At 41.5% G+C, this 18,028-nt stretch overlaps 1 protein-coding gene across 6 annotated transcripts; it reads left to right on the top strand.

The window, feature by feature from the left end:
- The first annotated feature begins 2,370 nt into the window (after positions 1–2,370).
- Positions 2,371–16,464, top strand: LOC110532364 (ATPase family AAA domain-containing protein 3). 6 transcript variants are annotated; one of them, XR_016483335.1, is made up of 17 exons: positions 2,384–2,708; positions 3,557–3,633; positions 4,124–4,225; positions 4,434–4,493; positions 4,632–4,701; positions 5,113–5,278; positions 5,595–5,664; positions 5,801–5,956; positions 8,601–8,657; positions 8,832–8,957; positions 9,220–9,344; positions 13,684–13,819; positions 14,298–14,349; positions 14,438–14,508; positions 14,668–14,835; positions 15,013–15,118; positions 15,200–16,464. XR_016483335.1 is itself a non-coding variant. In XM_021616207.3 (16 exons), the coding sequence occupies exons 1-16, from the start codon at positions 2,522–2,524 to the stop codon at positions 16,298–16,300; spliced, it is 2,697 nt and encodes an 898-aa protein (XP_021471882.3). In that variant the 5' UTR covers positions 2,371–2,521; the 3' UTR covers positions 16,301–16,464. The 6 variants fall into 6 exon arrangements, 4 of the variants coding, with proteins under 4 accessions (XP_021471882.3, XP_090040812.1, XP_090040813.1 ...); XR_016483334.1 differs by having other exon boundaries at positions 15,010–15,118; XM_021616207.3 differs by lacking the exon at positions 13,684–13,819 and having other exon boundaries at positions 2,371–2,708; positions 15,010–15,118.
- Positions 16,465–18,028: the final 1,564 nt, after the last annotated feature.

Genomic DNA, 18,028 nt, shown 5'->3' with positions numbered 1-18,028 from the left:
TTTTGACTCCAACATGGCAGATAATTGTATTTATTTTCTGAGCGCCGTCTCAGATTATTGCATGGTTTGCTTTTTCCATAAAGTGTTTTTGAAATCTGACACAGCGGTTGCATTAAGGAGAGGTATATCTATAATTCCATGTCTAACAATTGTATATATCGATATTTATAATGAGTATTTCTGTAAAATGATGTGGCTCTGCAATATCACCGGATGTTTTTGGAACTAGTGAATGTAACGCGCCCAATGTATACTGAGATTTTTTTATATAAATATGAACTTTATCAAACAAAACATACATGTATTGTGTAACATGAAGTCCTATGAGTGTCATCTGATGAAGATCATCAAAGGTTAGTGATTAATTTTATCTCTATTTGTGCTTTTTGTGACTCCTCTCTTTGGCTGGAAAAATGGCAGCATTTTTCTGTGAGTTGGTGGTGACCTAACATAATCGTTTGTGGCGCTTTCGCTGTAAGGCCTATTTGAAATCGGACACTGTGGTGGGATTAACAACAAGATTACCTTTAAAACAGTATAAAATACATGTATGTTTGAGGAATTTTAATTATGAGATTTCTGTTGTTTTGAATTTGGTGCCAGGCATTTTCACGGCTGTTGTCATATCGATCCCGTTACCAAGATTGCAGCCCTGAGAAGTTTTAACTGACTTCCCTAGTTAAATAAAGGTTAAATAAATAAAAATAAAAAGTAGCCCGAACCACACACAAGATGGTGTTCTCCGTTTTGCTCTACCAATCCCACAACACGTACATGTCGGTTGTGTTGCTCTAGGATGCCCACAGGCCTCACAAGATTCGTCTGAAGATCCTTTGGTACCAGTTTAAAAAAATGAATGGAAGTATATATGGAGACTGTTCAGGGCCAAAATAAGGGGTTAAATACATGTAAAAAAAATATATATAAAAAAATATGTTTCCTAATCTTTCAGATATAGGACAAACACTTCAGAACAAACTTCCTGTTCCATGTAATGAATCTGTTATTCAATGCGTTCATATGGGCCAATAGCAGTAAGGCCAAAAATAATGGTTTAATATTTAATATATTGATACTTCAAAGGGTCTTTAAAATTCAAAATCAAATAACAAAATTAACCTAGACCTTCTTAAAACTATTTCATATAGCTTTGTAGAATTAGACAGGGTTAGATTGTTATGGGTTAAACATTGTGTGCATCCATAGATACCAACCATTAATCTGTGTGATTAAAGGGGGCTGAGTTAGAACGGTGTTTGTAAGACAAGGGCCGATACCGAAGGGCCCGGGGCTGGGTCTTTTGACAGAAACGTCAGCAGTGTCTGAATGGTTTGAGCAACAAACCTATCCATGAAAAGCTGAGACTCTCGTGAACCCGCACATATAAAATGTTTTGCTCTATGACGCTCACAAGTTACACAAGACTCACTGGAAGGTAAAGGGGTTATAGAATATCATAGGAAATCCCAGGACATTGTGTATATAATGCTGTAATAAGCTCACATAGTTGCTGTCGCAAACTCCACACAGTTGTCACTGACTAGTTGGATATTTGTTTCCCAGTGAGTAAAAGTGTTTTGTACTTACAACATTCATATAAATTCATTTTCACCAGGTTTTTGCTTTGGTGGACCTTATTAATTGTATTGACATTTGTCAATAAAATGTATGAATGCAACTGTTTATGTCAAAGTGTTTTGTGTTCTATTTGTAGCCCTGTTTGTCCTGAAAATAAAATGGTAAAACACTTCATTGCGAGTCAAAATCTAAGGGCTGGACATGCAGATCGATGAAAATCAGATCAATGAAAAACAGATTTTTGTTGGGGTCTTGGGTTGGATTTGTAGAATCAGGAGTGTTACTGCTTGGCTGGAGCACAAGTGACTGTTTTGCAAGGTGGATGATAAAATTTACATCTATCCAATGCATAATACGTTTTTGACTGTTATGCCAATTGCCTACTATCTAGCTCACACACTGGAAAGTGTATGCAAGGCTTAATTTCTCTGATAAAAGTTCAGAAATTAGTCTAGAAATGTGAGGAATGGGTGGCTTTCATGCACCTGGCAATGTCCTTGTATGGTGTCGTCTACCATTTATATTTTTATTTCAATGGTACTTGATGTTTTTATGTAATGCAATGTTGGTTAACATAGGTAGTGTGTTCTATTATGCTTCCTGATTTTTTGAGGCATAATTTTTAAGTTGTCCCTAATCTATTCAAAATGTGATGTGCGCAATGGACACTCAGGCAGTCCAGGTCATTTGGAATATAGCTAACCGCAGCATCCGATGCTGTCGAGCAGGAGAGAACCTCGTCAGTGTAGTAACCAATAAGGATGCAGTATTTTATATATAGTCCTGCCCACCACACGTCGCGCTTGCGTGGAAGAGTCTACCCGACACACATGGAGCTATAGTGGTGTTTAGGGTCCTGTGTATAATAGTGGTGGTAGAAGAAACTGGACACTTCAGTCCACTGCAGCACGGGGAGTTAGAAGACGAATCCATTTGAGTAATCATGTCGTGGCTCTTCGGCTGGGGAAGGGGGTCCACTAAACCCCCGACAGATGAAGCAGAGACCCCTGAAGGAGAAGGGGGATCTTCTGATAAATCGTTCGGAGAGAAGCCCAAGGACAAATGGAGTAACTTCGACCCGACCGGGCTTGAACGAGCCGCAAAATCTGCGAGGGAACTTGACAGATCACGTTCGTACAATAGTCATCACATTGTCATGTCATTTGTTAAAGCTTCTTGTTCTCTTTCGGAAGTTACCTTTTTGTTTTGTGTGAGTTCAGTATCGCATGCAACTGTACGATATCGTTGCAGAATATGAGCAATTAACCGTTCTGACAACTGCAACAAAGTATCAATTGAACATGAATCAACTATAGAAAGTATGTAATGAACTGGACTCGACTGTATCAACAAAGACTGTCTGCAACAGGCTTTGGTGGGCGTGACAGTGATCGAAAGAACAAAGTGTTCTTCATGGGGATGTTTTCTGACCTGCCACTTGTTCAAGATAACATTCCCGATGTTTGCAAGAGAGCATGTGGCCTGCATAGACGTATGACCTGCTGTTGCATATATGGGGTTATAAATTTAAGCAGTAAGGCACGAGGGGGTGTAGTATATGGCCAATATACCACGGCAACGGGCTGTTTTTTGCCTGGACACAGCCCTTAGCCGTGGTATGTTGGCCATATACCACAAACCCCCAAGGTGCCTTGTTGCTATTATAAACTGGTTACCAACGTAATTAGATAAGTAAAAATACATGTTTTGTTATACCTGTGGTATATGGTCTGATCTACCACGCCTGTCAGCCAATCAGCATTCAGGGCTCGAACCACCCAGGGCATAATTAACCATGAACGTCAGTTTGGCGCATGCCTATGTATGCCATGACAGTGAAAGTGGTATTATTTGTGAATTAATGGCAATTAATGTTAAATAATTTATCCTGTTCCCCAAATGAACATCTAAACTCATAGTATCAAGTGACCAATTGACATTGAAGTGTCTTAATTTTGTTTCCACCTCAACTCTATAGGCCATGCGAAAGAGGCGCTTGATCTGGCTCGCATGCAGGAGCAATCGGTACAGCTGGAGCATCAGAGTAAAGTGAAGGTGGGACACTTTCAAATGTCTGGTTATTAGGTTTATCCATTGAAATGTTGGGAGCATAAAAAGTGTGCAATTTTCTGATAAAAAAAAAAAAATACAGTTTACCTAGTCTACTGCTACAAACATTTATGGGTGTGCATTAGCTCATGCTTTTTACTTTTAGTTTTCAAGTGTCAGCCTTCTTCTATTTAGCTGCAGCATTTGTTTTTGTAGAATAAATCAAGTGTTATCCACTATTGCCTTATGATCTTCCCTGTCCTAGACATTCCGGTACTGTCACCTACATTTCAAAACGGGAACACATGGGTTCTCATTTCTATATATTCATCCACTTTCTCTCAATCCTCCCTTGACTTTTCTCTTTGAGTCCATATACTTGGCATCTATGATGCTCTGAATAATGAGATTAGGGTTTAAGTATAACAGTTCTTGGTCCTTCAAACTTACTACCTATTCCTCTCTGAAAACATGCTTTAATCCCATTCACTAACAGGAATATGAAGCAGCCTTGGAGCAGCTGAAGGGGGAACAGATCCGTCTCCAGGCCGAGGAAAGGCGGAAAACACTGACAGAGGAGACCAAGCAAAATCAAGCGGTATGGGAGTGGTTGAGAGTTGCTGACAAGTAGTCCTTGACTACATTCCGCTGATGTAATTTACCAGTCAAGTGTGAATAAATCTAGTGTTGCCCTAAGTATGTTGTAATGGGGATAATGTACATTATTTATCTTTATTGTATTGCATCCTTAATGTTGGCTCATGCTTCAAATGGTGCAAATGTGTTTTCTGTCTTATTTCTTCTAGAGGGCACAGTATCAAGACAAACTTGCCAGACAGAGATATGATGATCAAGTCAGGCAGCAGGTAAGCTCTCTGTTCTGATTTCTGTTGAATCTCAGCCATAGCTATAGAGAAACACAAAAAGAAACCCGATTGGGACCCATGCTGATAGAAAAAGGACAAGAATGAGAAATATGTTCAGCATGTGTTTTGTATTTGCAGCAAGCCCTCAATGAGGAGAACTTGCGCAAGCAAGAGGAATCAGTAACAAAGCAGGAGGCTATGCGAAAAGGTGCAGGAAAATTACCCATGTCATTATGACACACAGGAGAAGGTTTACTAAGCATTTGCACCTGTTCTTCATCAAGGAAAATGAAACATGAAGAATAGTGAACGGAGACCGTTTCATGTTTTTGTCATTGTTTACAGCAGGGGTAGGCAACTCTGTTCCTGGAGTGCCGCAGGTACTGCCAGATTTTGTTCCGTCTAGGCATCACACCTGACCAAGCTGGCCTTCCGGGTCAGTAAATCAAAAACACGAAGTGCCTGCGGTTGTCTACACCTGGTTTAGAGTATATCTGTAGTTCTCTTCTGACAGAAACGGGTGCAAATGCTTTGTAAATCAGTCCCACAGTATGTTTACTAATAGCAGACTCAGTCAAAGACATATTTGAACTTACTTTAGTTCCACTCTCTTACCTAGCCACTATTGAACATGAAATGGCTTTGCGGCACAAGAACGAATTGCTTCGTGTAGAGGCAGAGTCTGCAGCTCGTGCCAAGGTAGAGCGGGAGAATGCGGACCTCATCCGTGAACAGATCCGCCTTAAAGCAGCCGAACACAGGCAGACGGTCCTGGAGTCCATCAGGTGAGATGGGAAGGGTCAAAAGGTCAAAATGGTTCTACACTCTACAGCAGTGTCCCATTATTGGGTCGGGCCCAATCGCGGGTTGCACTTGCAGTTACTTTTTAGAGGGTCACAGCTTGAGACTGGGCTGTGGAAGACAATCAGTTGTAAAGAGCTTTATACATTCCAATTCTTATCACATCTCATATTATGTAATACATTTAATTTGATCAGCCAGTATTCTGTTATGTTTGGATAAGAACCCAGGAATGCTGTGAATGTTTGGTAGTCATAATGGGAGCAGTCACTGTAATAATTATGTTTTTGTTTCTCTCAGGACTGCAGGAGCAGTCTTTGGGGAAGGGTTCCATGCCTTTGTGTCCGACTGGGATAAACTCACTGCCACGGTAAAAAGTCTCCCCCTTACTACCAATCTTCTATCACACTTTCACCCTACAAGCTGCGATATAGCTTGAATTTCACATTGTGGTTGCTTACCATATCTGAGTCATTGACACACACTGTTTGGTGAATGCCCTGCAGGTGGCTGGGTTCACACTGCTGGCAGTAGGGGTGTATTCAGCGCGGAACGCCACCGGGGTGATTGGGCGCTACATAGAGGCTCGTCTGGGAAAGCCTTCGCTGGTTCGAGAGACCTCCAGAATCACTGTTGGCGAGGCCATCAAACACCCTGTTAAGGTAACTAAAGAAGATATAAAATAGTTCCCTTTCAGGACATAACAAATTGATATGGGATATTTGTTGTCCCTGCTCTTTGAAGTGCACTGAACAAAAATATAAACACAACATGCAACAATTTCAAGGATTTTACAGAGTTACAGTTCATATTAGGAAATCAGTCAATTGACCCTGATCTTTGGATTTCACATGACTGGGAATACAGATATGCTTCTGTTGGTCACGTACCTTTACTAAAAAGGTAGGAGCGTGGATCAGAGAACCAGTCCATATCTGGTGTGACCACCATTTGCCTCATGTAGCACGACACATCTCCTTCACATAGAGTTGATCAGGCTGTTGACTGTGGGCTGTGCAATGTTGTCCCACTCTTTTAATGGCTGTGCAAAATTGTGGGATATTGGCGGGAACTGGACATGCTGTTGTACACGTCGATCCAGAGCATACCAAACATGGTCAATGGGTGACATGTCTGGTGAGTATGCAGGCCATGGAAGAACTGGGACATTTTCAGCTTCCAGGAATTGTGTACAGATCCTTGTGACATGGGGCTGTGCATGATCTTCCTAAAACATGAGGTGATGGCGACGAATGAATGGCACGACAATGGGCTTCAGGATCTTGTCACATTATCTCTGTGCATTCAAATTGCCATCAATAAAATGCAATTGTGTTCGTTGTCCGTAGCTTATGCCTGCCCATACCATAACCCCACTGCCACCATGGGGGGCACTCTGTTCACAACGTTGACATCAGCAAACCGCTCGCATACACAATGCTATACACGTCTGCCATCTGCCCGGTACATTTGAAACCAGGATTCATCCATAAAGAGCACACTTCTTCAGTGTGTCAGTGGCCATCGAAGGTGAGCATTTTGCCACAGAAGTCGGTTATGACGCCGAACTGTAGTCTGGTCAAGACCCTGTTGAGGACAATGGGGACGCAGATGAGTTTACCTGAGACGTCTTCTGATAGTTTGTGCAGAGATTCTTCTGTCTTCTGTTGTGCAAACCCACAGTTTCATCAGCTGTCCAGGTGGCTTGTCTCAGACGATACCTCGGGTGAAAAATCCGGATGTGGAGGTCCTGGGCTGGCGTGGTTACACGTGGTCTGCGGTTTTTAAGCCGGTCGGACCTACTGACAAATTCTCTAAAATTACGTTGGAGGCGGTTTATGGTAGATAAATAAAATAATCTGGCAACAGCTCTGGTTGAGACATTTGTGGCATTGTGTTATGTGAGAGAACTGCACATTTTAGAGTGGCCTTTTATTGTCCCCAGCACAAGGTGCACCTGTGTAATGATCATGCTGTTTAATCAGCTTCTTGATATGCCACAACTGTCAGGTGGATGGATTATCTTGGCAAAGGACAAATGCTCACTAACAGGGATGTAAACAAATGTGCTCAAAATTTAAGAGAATAAGCTTTTTGTGTATATGGAGCTCATAAGACCAACACTTTACATGTTGCGTTTATATTTCTGTTCAGTGTAGTTAAAATGATGACCATTATACAGTGAATTCGGAAAATATTCAGACCCCTTGACTTTTTCTACATTTTGTTATGTTACAGCCTTATTCTAAAATGGATTAAATTACTTTTTTCCCTCGTCAATCTACACGATACACCATAATGACAAAGCGAATACAGGAACACCATATTTACATAAGTATTCAACCCCTTCGCTATGAGACTCAAAATTGGGCTCAGTTGCATCCTGTTTCCATTGATCATCATTGAGATGTTTCTACAATTTGATTTGTGTCCACTTGTTGTAAAGTCAAGTGATTGGACATGATTTGGAAAGACACACACCTGTCTATATAAGGTCCCACAGTTGACAGTGCATGTCGGAACAAAAACCAAACCATGAGGTCGAAGGAATTGTCCGTAGAGATCATAGACTGGATTGTGTCTCGGCACAGATCTGGGTAGTGTGTAGTGTACCAAAACATTTCTGCAGCATTGAAGGTCCCCAAGAACACGGTGGCCTCCATCATTCTTAAATGGAAAAAGTTTGGAACCAGCAAGAATCTTCATAGAGTTGGCCACCCAGCCAAACTGAGCAATTAGGGGAGAACCCAGTGGTCACTCTGACAGAGCTCCAGAGTTTATCTGTGGAGATGGGAGAACGTTCCAGAAGGACAACCATCTCTGCAGCACTCCACCAATCCGGCCTTTATGGTAGAGTGGCCAAATTGAAGCCACTCCTCAGTAAAAGGCACATGACAGCCCACTTGGAGATTGCCAAAAGGCACCTAAAGGACTCTGACCATGAGAAACAAGATTCTCTGGTCTGATGAAACCAAGATCAAACTCTTTGGCCGGAATGCCAAGCGTCCTGTCTGGAGGAAACCTGGCACCCCCTACGGTGAAGCATGGTGGTGGCAGCATCATGCTGTCGGGACATTTTTCAGCGGCAGGGACTGGGAAGCTGGTCAGGATCGAGGGAATGATCAACGGAGCAAAGCACAGAGAGATCTTTGATGAAAACCTGCTCCAGAGCGCTCAGGACCTCCGACTTGGGAATTCAACCTACAGAATGCACTTTAGGTTGAATATCATATTAACTGTATTATAATACATGTATGAAGTGTTTAACTGTATGTATGTGAACTCTGAACTCTTTTCTACCTTCAGACAACGAAACGTCTGAGAAGTAGACCACAGGATGCTCTGGAGGGAGTTGTTCTTAGTGTAAGTACACAGTGTACATTCAGTATTGTTCCATACACATCATGGAAGAATTCTTTACATTACAGTAAAAGCAGATATCCCTACACTGATGTCATTGTTAAAGTAGGTTGACCTCCCTTAAGTTGACATTTCTCCTGCCCCCTCTCTCTTCCCTCCCCTCTCTCTGTTGTGTAGCCATCCCTGGAGGAGCGTGTGCGGGACATTGCCATTGCGACTCGTAACACTCGACAGAATAAGGGGCTCTATAGAAACATCCTTATGTATGGACCCCCTGGGACTGGCAAGACCCTCTTTGCCAAGGTATTACATGGCATGCACTATACATGTTAGTATAGTTTAACATGTACTTTACTAGAATAAGGAAAACATTTCAACATTTTTCAAAATTGTATTGGTTAGGTGCAGGGTGGCTTAACTGGAAAATAATGTTTTGCTATTAACTTTACACCGGTGTGTATAGTACAGTCGTCACGAGCTGTCCATTGTCAACAGGGTCACACTTAGCCAATAGTTGCTGCATCCACTATTTTACTGAATGATGGTCTGTTACGTTGCCCTGCAGAAACTGGCCCTCCATTCTGGGATGGATTACGCCATCATGACAGGTGGAGATGTAGCCCCTATGGGCCGTGACGGCGTGACGGCCATGCACAAGGTCTTTGACTGGGCCAGTACAAGCCAGCGCGGGTAGGACATTCATTCACTGTGTTGTGTTAAATGTCCAAAATTAAATGTACAGATCCTCTTTGGCACAAATCTTATGGGTGTTTATGTAAAATCAGAGCCTGTCAAACGTTTTTAGAGCACCTACTCATTCAAGGGTTTTTCTTTAATTTTACTCTTTTCTACATTGTATAATAGTAGTGAAGACACCAAAACTATAAACAAACAAATATAGTGGCAAGCAAAAGTATGTGAACCCTTTGGAGTTACCTGGATTTCTGCATAAATTGGTCATAAAATTTGTCAAAGTCAAAACATCTAAATCATAACAATAGACAAACACAGTCTGCTTAAACTAATAACACAAACAATTATACGTTTTTATGTCTTTATTGAACACACCGTGTAAACATTCACAGTGCAGGGTGGGAAAAGTATGTGAACCCTTGGATTTAATAACTGGTTGACCCTCCTTTGGCAGCAATAACTGCAACCAAACGTTTTCTGTAGTTGTGGATCAGACCTGCACAATGGTCCGAAGGAATTTTGGACCATTCCTCTTTACAAAACTTTTTCACTTCAGCAATATTCTTGGAATGTCTGGTGTGAACTGCTCTCTTGAGGTCATGCAACAGCATCTCATTCGGGTTGAGGTCAGGACCACTTCAAAAGGGCCACTTAAAAAGGCGTATTTTCTTCTGTGGAAGCCTTCTGTTGTTGATTTACTTCTGTGTTTTGGGTCGTTGTCTTGTTGCATCACCAAACTTCTAGGTGATGTCCTGTTGAGCTTCAAATGGCCTTACATTCTCCTGCAAAATGTCTTGATAAACTTGGGAAATCAGACTGATAGCAAGCCCTCCAGGCCCTGATGCTCCCTCCACCATGCTTTACAGTTGGGATGAGGTTTTGATGTTGGTGTGCTGTCTTTTTTTACTCCACACAGTGTTGTGTGTTCCTCCCAAACAACTCAACTGTAGTTTCATCTGTCCGCAGAATATTTTGCCAGTAGCGCTGTGGAATATCCAGGTGCTCCTTTGTGAACTTCAGACGTGCAGCAATGCTTTTTTAGGACAGAGGTGGCTTCTTCCGTGGCGTCCTCCCATGAACACCATTCTTGTTTAGTGTTTTACATATCGTAGACTTGTCAACAGAGATGCTAGCATGTTCCAGAGATTTCTGTAAGTCTTTAGCTAACCTCAAATGAGCATTCTGCGCTGTGCTTATGCAGTCATCTTTACAGTACTGCCACTCCTAGATAGAGTAGCGACAGTACTGAACTTTCTCCATTTTATAGACTGATGGACATTAAGTCATATAGGGATACTTTTGTAACCCTTTTCAGCTTTATGCAAGTCAAGAATTCTCTTTTTTTGTTTGAGGCATGGTTCACATCAAGTAATGCTTCTTGTGAATAGCAAGCTCATATTTTGTGAGTGTTTTTGATAGGGCAGGGCAGCTCTAACCAACATCTCCAATCTCGTCTCATTGATTGGACTTCAGGTTAGCTGACTCCTGACTCCAATTATCTTTTGGAGAAGTCGTTAGCCTAGGGCTTCACATGCTTTTTCCAAAATTCACTGTGAATGTTTAAATTATGTATTCAGTATAGACAAAATACAATAATTTGTTTGTTATTAGTTTAAGCACACTGTTTGTGTATTGTTATGACTTAGATGAAGATCATGTAAAATGTTATGGCCGATTTATGCAGAAATCCAGGTCATTCCAAAGGGTTCACATACTTTTTCTTGCCACTGTATGGAATCATGTAGTAACCAAAAAAAGTGTTAAACAAATAGAAATATATTTTAGATTCTTCAAATTGCCACCCTTTTCCTTGATGACAGCTTTGCACACTCTTGGCATTCTCTCAACCAGCTTCACCTGGAATGCTTTTCCAACAGTCTTGAAGGAGTTCCCACATATGCTGAGCACTTGTTGGCTGCTTTTTCTTCAATATGCGGTCCAACTCATCCCAAACCATCTCAATATGGTTGAGGTCGGGTGATTGTGGAGGCCAGGTCATCTGATGCAGCACTCCATCACTCTCCTTCTTGGTCAAATAACCCTTACACAGCCTGGAGCTGTGTTTGGTCATTGTCCTGTTGAAAAACAAATGATCATCCCACTAAGCCCAAACCAGATGGGATGGCGTATCGCTGCAGAATGCTGTGGTAGCTATGCTGATGGTGTGCCTTGAATTCTAAGTAAATCACAGACCTTGTCACCAGCAAAGCACCTCCACATCATAACACCTCCTCCATGCTTTACTGTGGGAAATACATGCAGAGATCATCCGTTCACCCACACCGCATCTCACAAAGACACGGCGGTTGGAACCAAAAATCTCCAATTCGCGCTCCAGACCAAAGGACACATTTCCACCGGTCTAATTATCATTGCTTGTGTTTCTTGGCCCAAGCAAGTCTCTTCTTATTGGTGTCCTTTAGTAGTGGTTTCTTTGCAGCAATTCGTCCATGAAGGCCTGATTCACGCAGTCTCATCTGAACAGCTGATGTTGAGATGTGTCTGTTACTTGAACTTTGTGAAGCATTTATTTGGGCTGTAATTTCTGAGGCTGGTGACTAGGAACGTATCCTCTCCAACAGGGGTAACTCTGGGTCTTCCATTCCTGTGGCAGTCCTCATGAGGGCCAGATTCATCATAGGGCTTGATGGCTTTGCAACTGCGCTTGAAAAAACTTTCAGTTTTTGAAATTTTCCGTATTGACTGACTTTCATGTCTTAAAGTAATGATAGACTGTCATTTCTCTTTGCCTATTTGAGCTGTTCTTGCCATAGTATGGTCGTGGTCTTTTACCAAATAGGGCTATCTTCTGTACCACCCCTACCTTGTCACAACACAACTGATTGGCTCAAACGCATTAAGAAGGAAAGAAATTCCACAAATTAACTTTTAAGAAGGCACACCTGTTAATTGAAATGCATTCCAGGTGACCTCCTCATGAAGCTTGTTTTAGAGAATGCCAAGAGTGTGCAAAGCTGTTATGAAAGCAAAGGATGGCTGTTTGAAGAATCTCAATATAAAATATATTTGGATTTGTTTAACACTTTTATTGTTACAAATTATTCTATGAGTCCATAGTTTTGTTGTCTTCACTATTATTCTACAATGTATAAATAAATAAAAACCCTTGAATGAGTAGGTGTTCTAAAACTTTTGACCAGTAGTGTGTATATAAAGATCATCTGCAGTTGAAGTGGGAAGTTTACATACACCTAAGCCAAATACATTTAAACTCAGTTTTTCACAATTCCTGACATTTAATCCTAGTTAAAATTCTCTGTCTTAGGTCAGTAAGGATCACCACATTATTCTAAGAATGTGAAATGTCAGAATAATAGTAGAGAATGATTTATTTCAGCTTTTCTTTATTTCATCACATTCCCCGTGGGTCAGAAGTTTACATACACTCAATTAGTATTTGGTAGCATTGCCTTTAAATTGTTGAACTTGGGTCAAACGTTTCAGGTAGCCTTCCACAAGCGTCCCACAATAAGTTGGGTGAATTTTGACCCTTTTCATCCTAACAGAGATGGTGTAACCGAGTCAGGTTTTTAGGCCTCCTTGCTCGCACATGCTTTTTCAGTTCTGCCCACACATTTTCTATAGGATTGATGGCAGGGCTTTGTTATGGCCACGCCAGTACCTTGACTTTGTTGTCCTTAAGCCATTTTGCCAGAACTTTGGAAGTATGCTTGGGGTCAATGTCCATTTGGGAGACCCATTTGCAACCAATCTTTAACTTCCTGACTGATGTCTTGAGATGTTGCTTCAATATATCCACATAGTTGTACTTCATCATGATGCCATCTATTTTGTGAAGTGCACCAGTCCCTCCTGCAGCAAAGCACCCCCACAACATGGTGCTGCCACCCCCGTGCTTCATGGTTGGGATGGTGTTCTTCAGCTTGCAAGCCTCCCCCTTTTTCCTCCAAACATAACGATGGTCATAATGGCCAAACAGTTCTATTTTTGTTTCATCAGACTAGAGGACATTTCTAAAAATTAAATTTAAAAAAAGAAATACGATCTTTGTCCCCATGTGCCGTTGCAAACCATAGTCTGGCTTTTTTATGGCGGTTTTGGAGCAGTGGCTTACTTGCTGAGCGGCCTTTCAGGTTATGTTGATATAGGACTTGTTTTACTGTGGATATAGACACTTTTGTACCTGTTTCCTCCAGCATCTTCACAAGGTCCTTTACTGTTGTTCTGGGATTGATTTGCACTTTTCGCACCAAAGTATGTTTATCTCTAGAAGACAGAACGTGTCTCCTTCCTGAGCGGTATGACGGCTGCGTGGTCCCATGGTGTTTATACTTGCATACTACTGTTTGTACAGATGAACGTGGTACCTTCAGGCGTATGGAAATTGCTCCCAAGGATGAACCAGATTTGTGGTCTACAATATCTGAGGTCTTGGCTGATTTCTTTTGATTTTCCCCATGATGTCAAGCAAAGAGGCCCTGAGTTTGAAGGTAGGCCTTGAAATACATCCACAGGTACACCTCCAAATGGCAAAGGCTAATTGACATAATTTATCAGAAGCTTCTAAAGCCATGACATAATTTCCTGAAATTTTCCAAGCTGTTTAAAGGCACAGTCAACTTAGTGTATGTAAACTTCTGACCCACTGGAATTGTGATACAGTGAATAATAAGTGAAATAATCTGTCTGTAAACAGTTAATGGATAAATTACTTGTGTCATGCACAATGTCCTAACCGACTTGCCAAAACTATAGTTTGTTAACAAGAAATTTGTGGAGTGGTTGAAAAACAAGTTTTAATGACTCCAACCTAAGTGTATGTAAACTTCCGACTTCAACAGTATCTACGTGCGTGTCAGATTCAAATAACCATTGTGGGTCAATAGTAAAAATAAAAAAATAGCAGTTTTCTAATAAAGCCATTAGATTTGCTAATCTCTTTCTCTTCATTTGCCTCAACTTCTGTAGCCTCCTGCTTTTTGTAGATGAAGCAGATGCATTCCTACGCAAGAGATCCACAGTGAGTCCCGTAACAGAACTAAGCACATGTTCTGTTTTCAAGAGTCAACATGTCGGCTATTTTGATCACATCAATTACTTTCTTGCAGGAGACAATCAGTGAGGACCTCAGATCCACCCTTAACGCATTCCTTTATCGCACTGGAGAGCAGAGCAACAAGTTGGTACCAACCTAAATAAAAAACTATGTTCCTTTTAAGTGATTTTACACTGGCTAGTTACCATAGTGATTTTTATTTTCCTATGTATATTATTTGAGTTTTGAGGAAGTGCATGAAAAGGTTGACTTGACTAAAAAGATCATGGTCTCTCTCCCCAGGTTTATGCTAGTGTTGGCCAGTAACCAGCCTGAGCAGTTTGACTGGGCCATCAACGACCGTATTGATGAGATTGTAAACTTTGCCTTGCCTGGGCTGGAGGAGAGGGAGAGACTGGTGCGCCTGTACTTTGACAGATTTGTACTGGAGCCTGCCACATTAGGGAGACAGTGAGTACACTATTCTCCACTTGTACTACAATGCCACTATCTATGTGGCATAATGATTTGGGTAATCTCTACAATCAATATTCATTAGATGTATTTTTCAACTAATGACTGCTCTGACGAAACAATAGTGTGTTGAGTTGAAGGTTTATTTCACTAACATATATCCCCCTGCAGCAGAATGAAGTTGGCCCAGTTTGACTATGGCCAGAAGTGTTCGAACATTGCAATTCGTGCAGAGGGCATGTCGGGCCGTGAGATCTCTAAACTGGGTGTGGCCTGGCAGGTTAGTACATGTGACCTGTCCAGTTAGTTGTCTTTAGATAACGGGACACAGGATAACATTCCATCCCTGTTTTCTCATCAGGCTGCTGCATACTCCTCAGAAGACGGCGTCTTGACAGAAGCTATGATCGATGCACGTGTTGACGACGCTGTCCATCAGCATGCGCAAAAAATGGACTGGCTCCACATGGAAAGTGGCGCGGAAAGTGCGGGTAAGCACGGGGTGGTGGTGCCAAAGGAAGCGGCAGCAGAGAGTGTAATAGAATTAACAGTGGTGCAAGAGGCTGTACCACAGGCCCTGGATTCAGTCCCCACCATCCAAGTGGTGCTCCCTGTCATGGAGGCCATCATCTCGAACGCTCAGGCCGCAGCGGAAGCTGAGCCAGTGAAGGTTAACGAGGCAGCTGCCATTATTGAGGAGGCAGTTACCCTAGTTAACGAGGCAGAGGGTGTTACCCCCATTGTCACTGAGACTGTTGCAGCATTTCCAGCACTCAAAGAGGCAGAAGTGGTGGAGGATCCTGTGGAAACTGCTACTGCTATACCATTGGTGCAGGAGGTAGAAATAATCAAGGATGTGCCCGAAAAGGCTACAGCATCTCTTGTTCCAGAGACTGTAGCAGTGCCTAAGGTAGAGGTCTATGTGACAGCAGAGGTGTCTGTACCCAAGGACACAGAAGCAGAGGTACTTGTAGACACAGCCCCTATCATTAAAGAAGAACCAGCTCCAATTAAAACCACCCAAGAGTTGGATGCTGCAGAAGCAGTCAAGTATTCAGAAGCCATTGCAGTAGAGTCGGAGGCCACAGCAGTTCCTGTTGCCCAGGAGACAGAGGCCGCGGCCACCCCCGTTGTCGCGGGGGCTGCGGCCACCCCCGTTGTCGCGGAGGCCTCTGATTCTGAAACTAAGACCACAGCAACCTCTGTTGCCCAGGAAACTGAGACCCCTGTAACCAAGGAGACAGAGGCCACAGTAACCCCTGTAGCCCAGAACACAGAGGCCACTACAGCAAAGGTTGACACAGAAACTGCAGCTGAGGTCCCTGCAACGGTTGTGGCCAAGGAATCTGAGGCGACTGAAACTACAGTTGCCAAGGAAGCAGTGGACCCTGAAATCCCTGTCACCCCCGAGGCGGATGCTAGTAAAGTTAAAACACCTCAAGCAAAGGACCAGGAAGGTTGACGACTTAACCAAACCAGAAGACCCTCCTAAAAAAATTGAATAAATGGTGATGCTACTGAAACACTTTGGTAGGGAGCAAGTAGGTTCAATATTTTGAAGCAAAAATATGTACTGTACTGAATAATGGGTATTTTGTCGTGATTAAACGGCTATTGATCATTCTATCTCAATGGTGTCTTATTACACTTATCTATTGAACTATTTGTTTTTCAAAATTGCATGCCTTTATTTTTCAATTAAAGCACTTTGAAATTGTAATGAAAAGCGGTATAAAAGTTTCATAAATTATACTTTCAGTTTAAGTTGGATTTGCAAGTTCTTAAGTATATGGGAAATGTAATGGTTACAGTGGTGACCGGTTGTCTGGAAGATTGGAAACAATAAGAAAATGGCAACAGATAAGACTTTAGGCCTGTATACATCTCATTAGCAAATTAACTAGGTTGGTTGAGCACCATGTTACATCAATCCCTCTTAACATGTCTGAGAAAATATCTTTCCCGTACATTATTTTCCATGTGAGGCGCAAAGGCTCACAAAGCAACATCCAGGTATTTTAGTATTTGCAAGTGCAAAGTCAAAAAAGAAAAGGAACAGGTGCCCATAAGGTAATAATATATAACCACACAGCATGGTCTCATAGACTAGATGTAACATAGTAAATCTGGGACACTCAGATTAGTATGATATGTTACATTTGGTATGGTTACTTAAGGCAAAAACTAAAATAGGCTGGTTGGTCGGTGTGAATGTCTAGCGCATTGGAATCTCATCACGGACAACTTTAGCATTTTTGCAACTTTTCAGCTACTTACTACTTATTAGCTACTTTGCAACTGCTTAGCATATTAGCTAACCTTAACCCTTTTAGTTTAACCTAACTCCTAACCTTAACCCCTAGCCTAGCTAACGTTAGCAACATATACGTTTTGAAAATGTGTAGCATATTGTACATTTAGCAAATTCTTATCATGTAATATGAATTGTAATTCGGGAACATATCATACAAAATGAGTGATGGATATCCACAAATGAATAGATACCATGTGAAACATAACATCATACTAAATGGAGTGTCTCGGATTTACATACAGAATCATACAAAATGCTCCGAGACCAGGTTGAACCACAGAGGAAATAAAAACTACAGATTGAACCTCTACTTGCAAGGTTTTTAAATTCATCAACATCGAACTGATTTTGTAGATCATGGTGTCCCGAATATCTGCATATAAAATATAGGATAAGAGGATTGACCACTGACTGATTTCAAATGTAATTCATATACAAATTTCAATGCGTAATTATACAAACCACAAATGTGTGTAACAGTTAAAGTCTGTAACAATGTGTACTACACTGTAATTACTGTACCTGCCTATGTAAGCACAACGTTTAAATACCTAGATATTAAGAATGCTTATGGGAAAGTGGTGTTGATCATTTAGCGAAATGGACAAATGTCACACTATCCCTTTAATCTTATTTTTAAAAGTCCCAGACATACCAGAAGTAGCCTCTCTGAGGTTAATTGGTGTTCATGAAATCACATTTATATTTCTTGATTAATTAAACCACAATTAGGTTTACTGCATGTGGATGGCATATACTAAAATATTCAATTGAACTGAACAGTTGATCTACATTCCATATTTCCTGTTTAAAAACATAACCGCTCACAAGTACAACCTCTAGGAATATTTTTTTTTCTCCATACATACACTGTTC

This window comes from Oncorhynchus mykiss, chromosome 9, assembly GCF_057628025.1.
Source record: "Oncorhynchus mykiss isolate SJ-2025 chromosome 9, ASM5762802v1, whole genome shotgun sequence".
NCBI classification, from domain to species: domain Eukaryota; kingdom Metazoa; phylum Chordata; class Actinopteri; order Salmoniformes; family Salmonidae; genus Oncorhynchus; species Oncorhynchus mykiss.
Note: the sequence above shows the minus strand (reverse complement) of the source record. Positions and strands in the feature narration are given on the sequence as shown.

What these genes read in the sequence shown, in the direction of transcription:
- LOC110532364 (XM_021616207.3), top strand. Translation starts at nt 2,522, where the DNA reads ATGTCGTGGCTCTTCGGCTGGGGAAGGGGGTCCACTAAACCCCCGACA. An exon ending in AGCATCAGAGTAAAGTGAAG is followed by an intron (nt 3,634 to 4,123) that starts GTGGGACACTTT and finishes ATTCACTAACAG; the next exon opens with GAATATGAAGCAGCCTTGGA. An exon ending in TGGAGGGAGTTGTTCTTAGT is followed by an intron (nt 8,658 to 8,831) that starts GTAAGTACACAG and finishes TCTGTTGTGTAG; the next exon opens with CCATCCCTGGAGGAGCGTGT.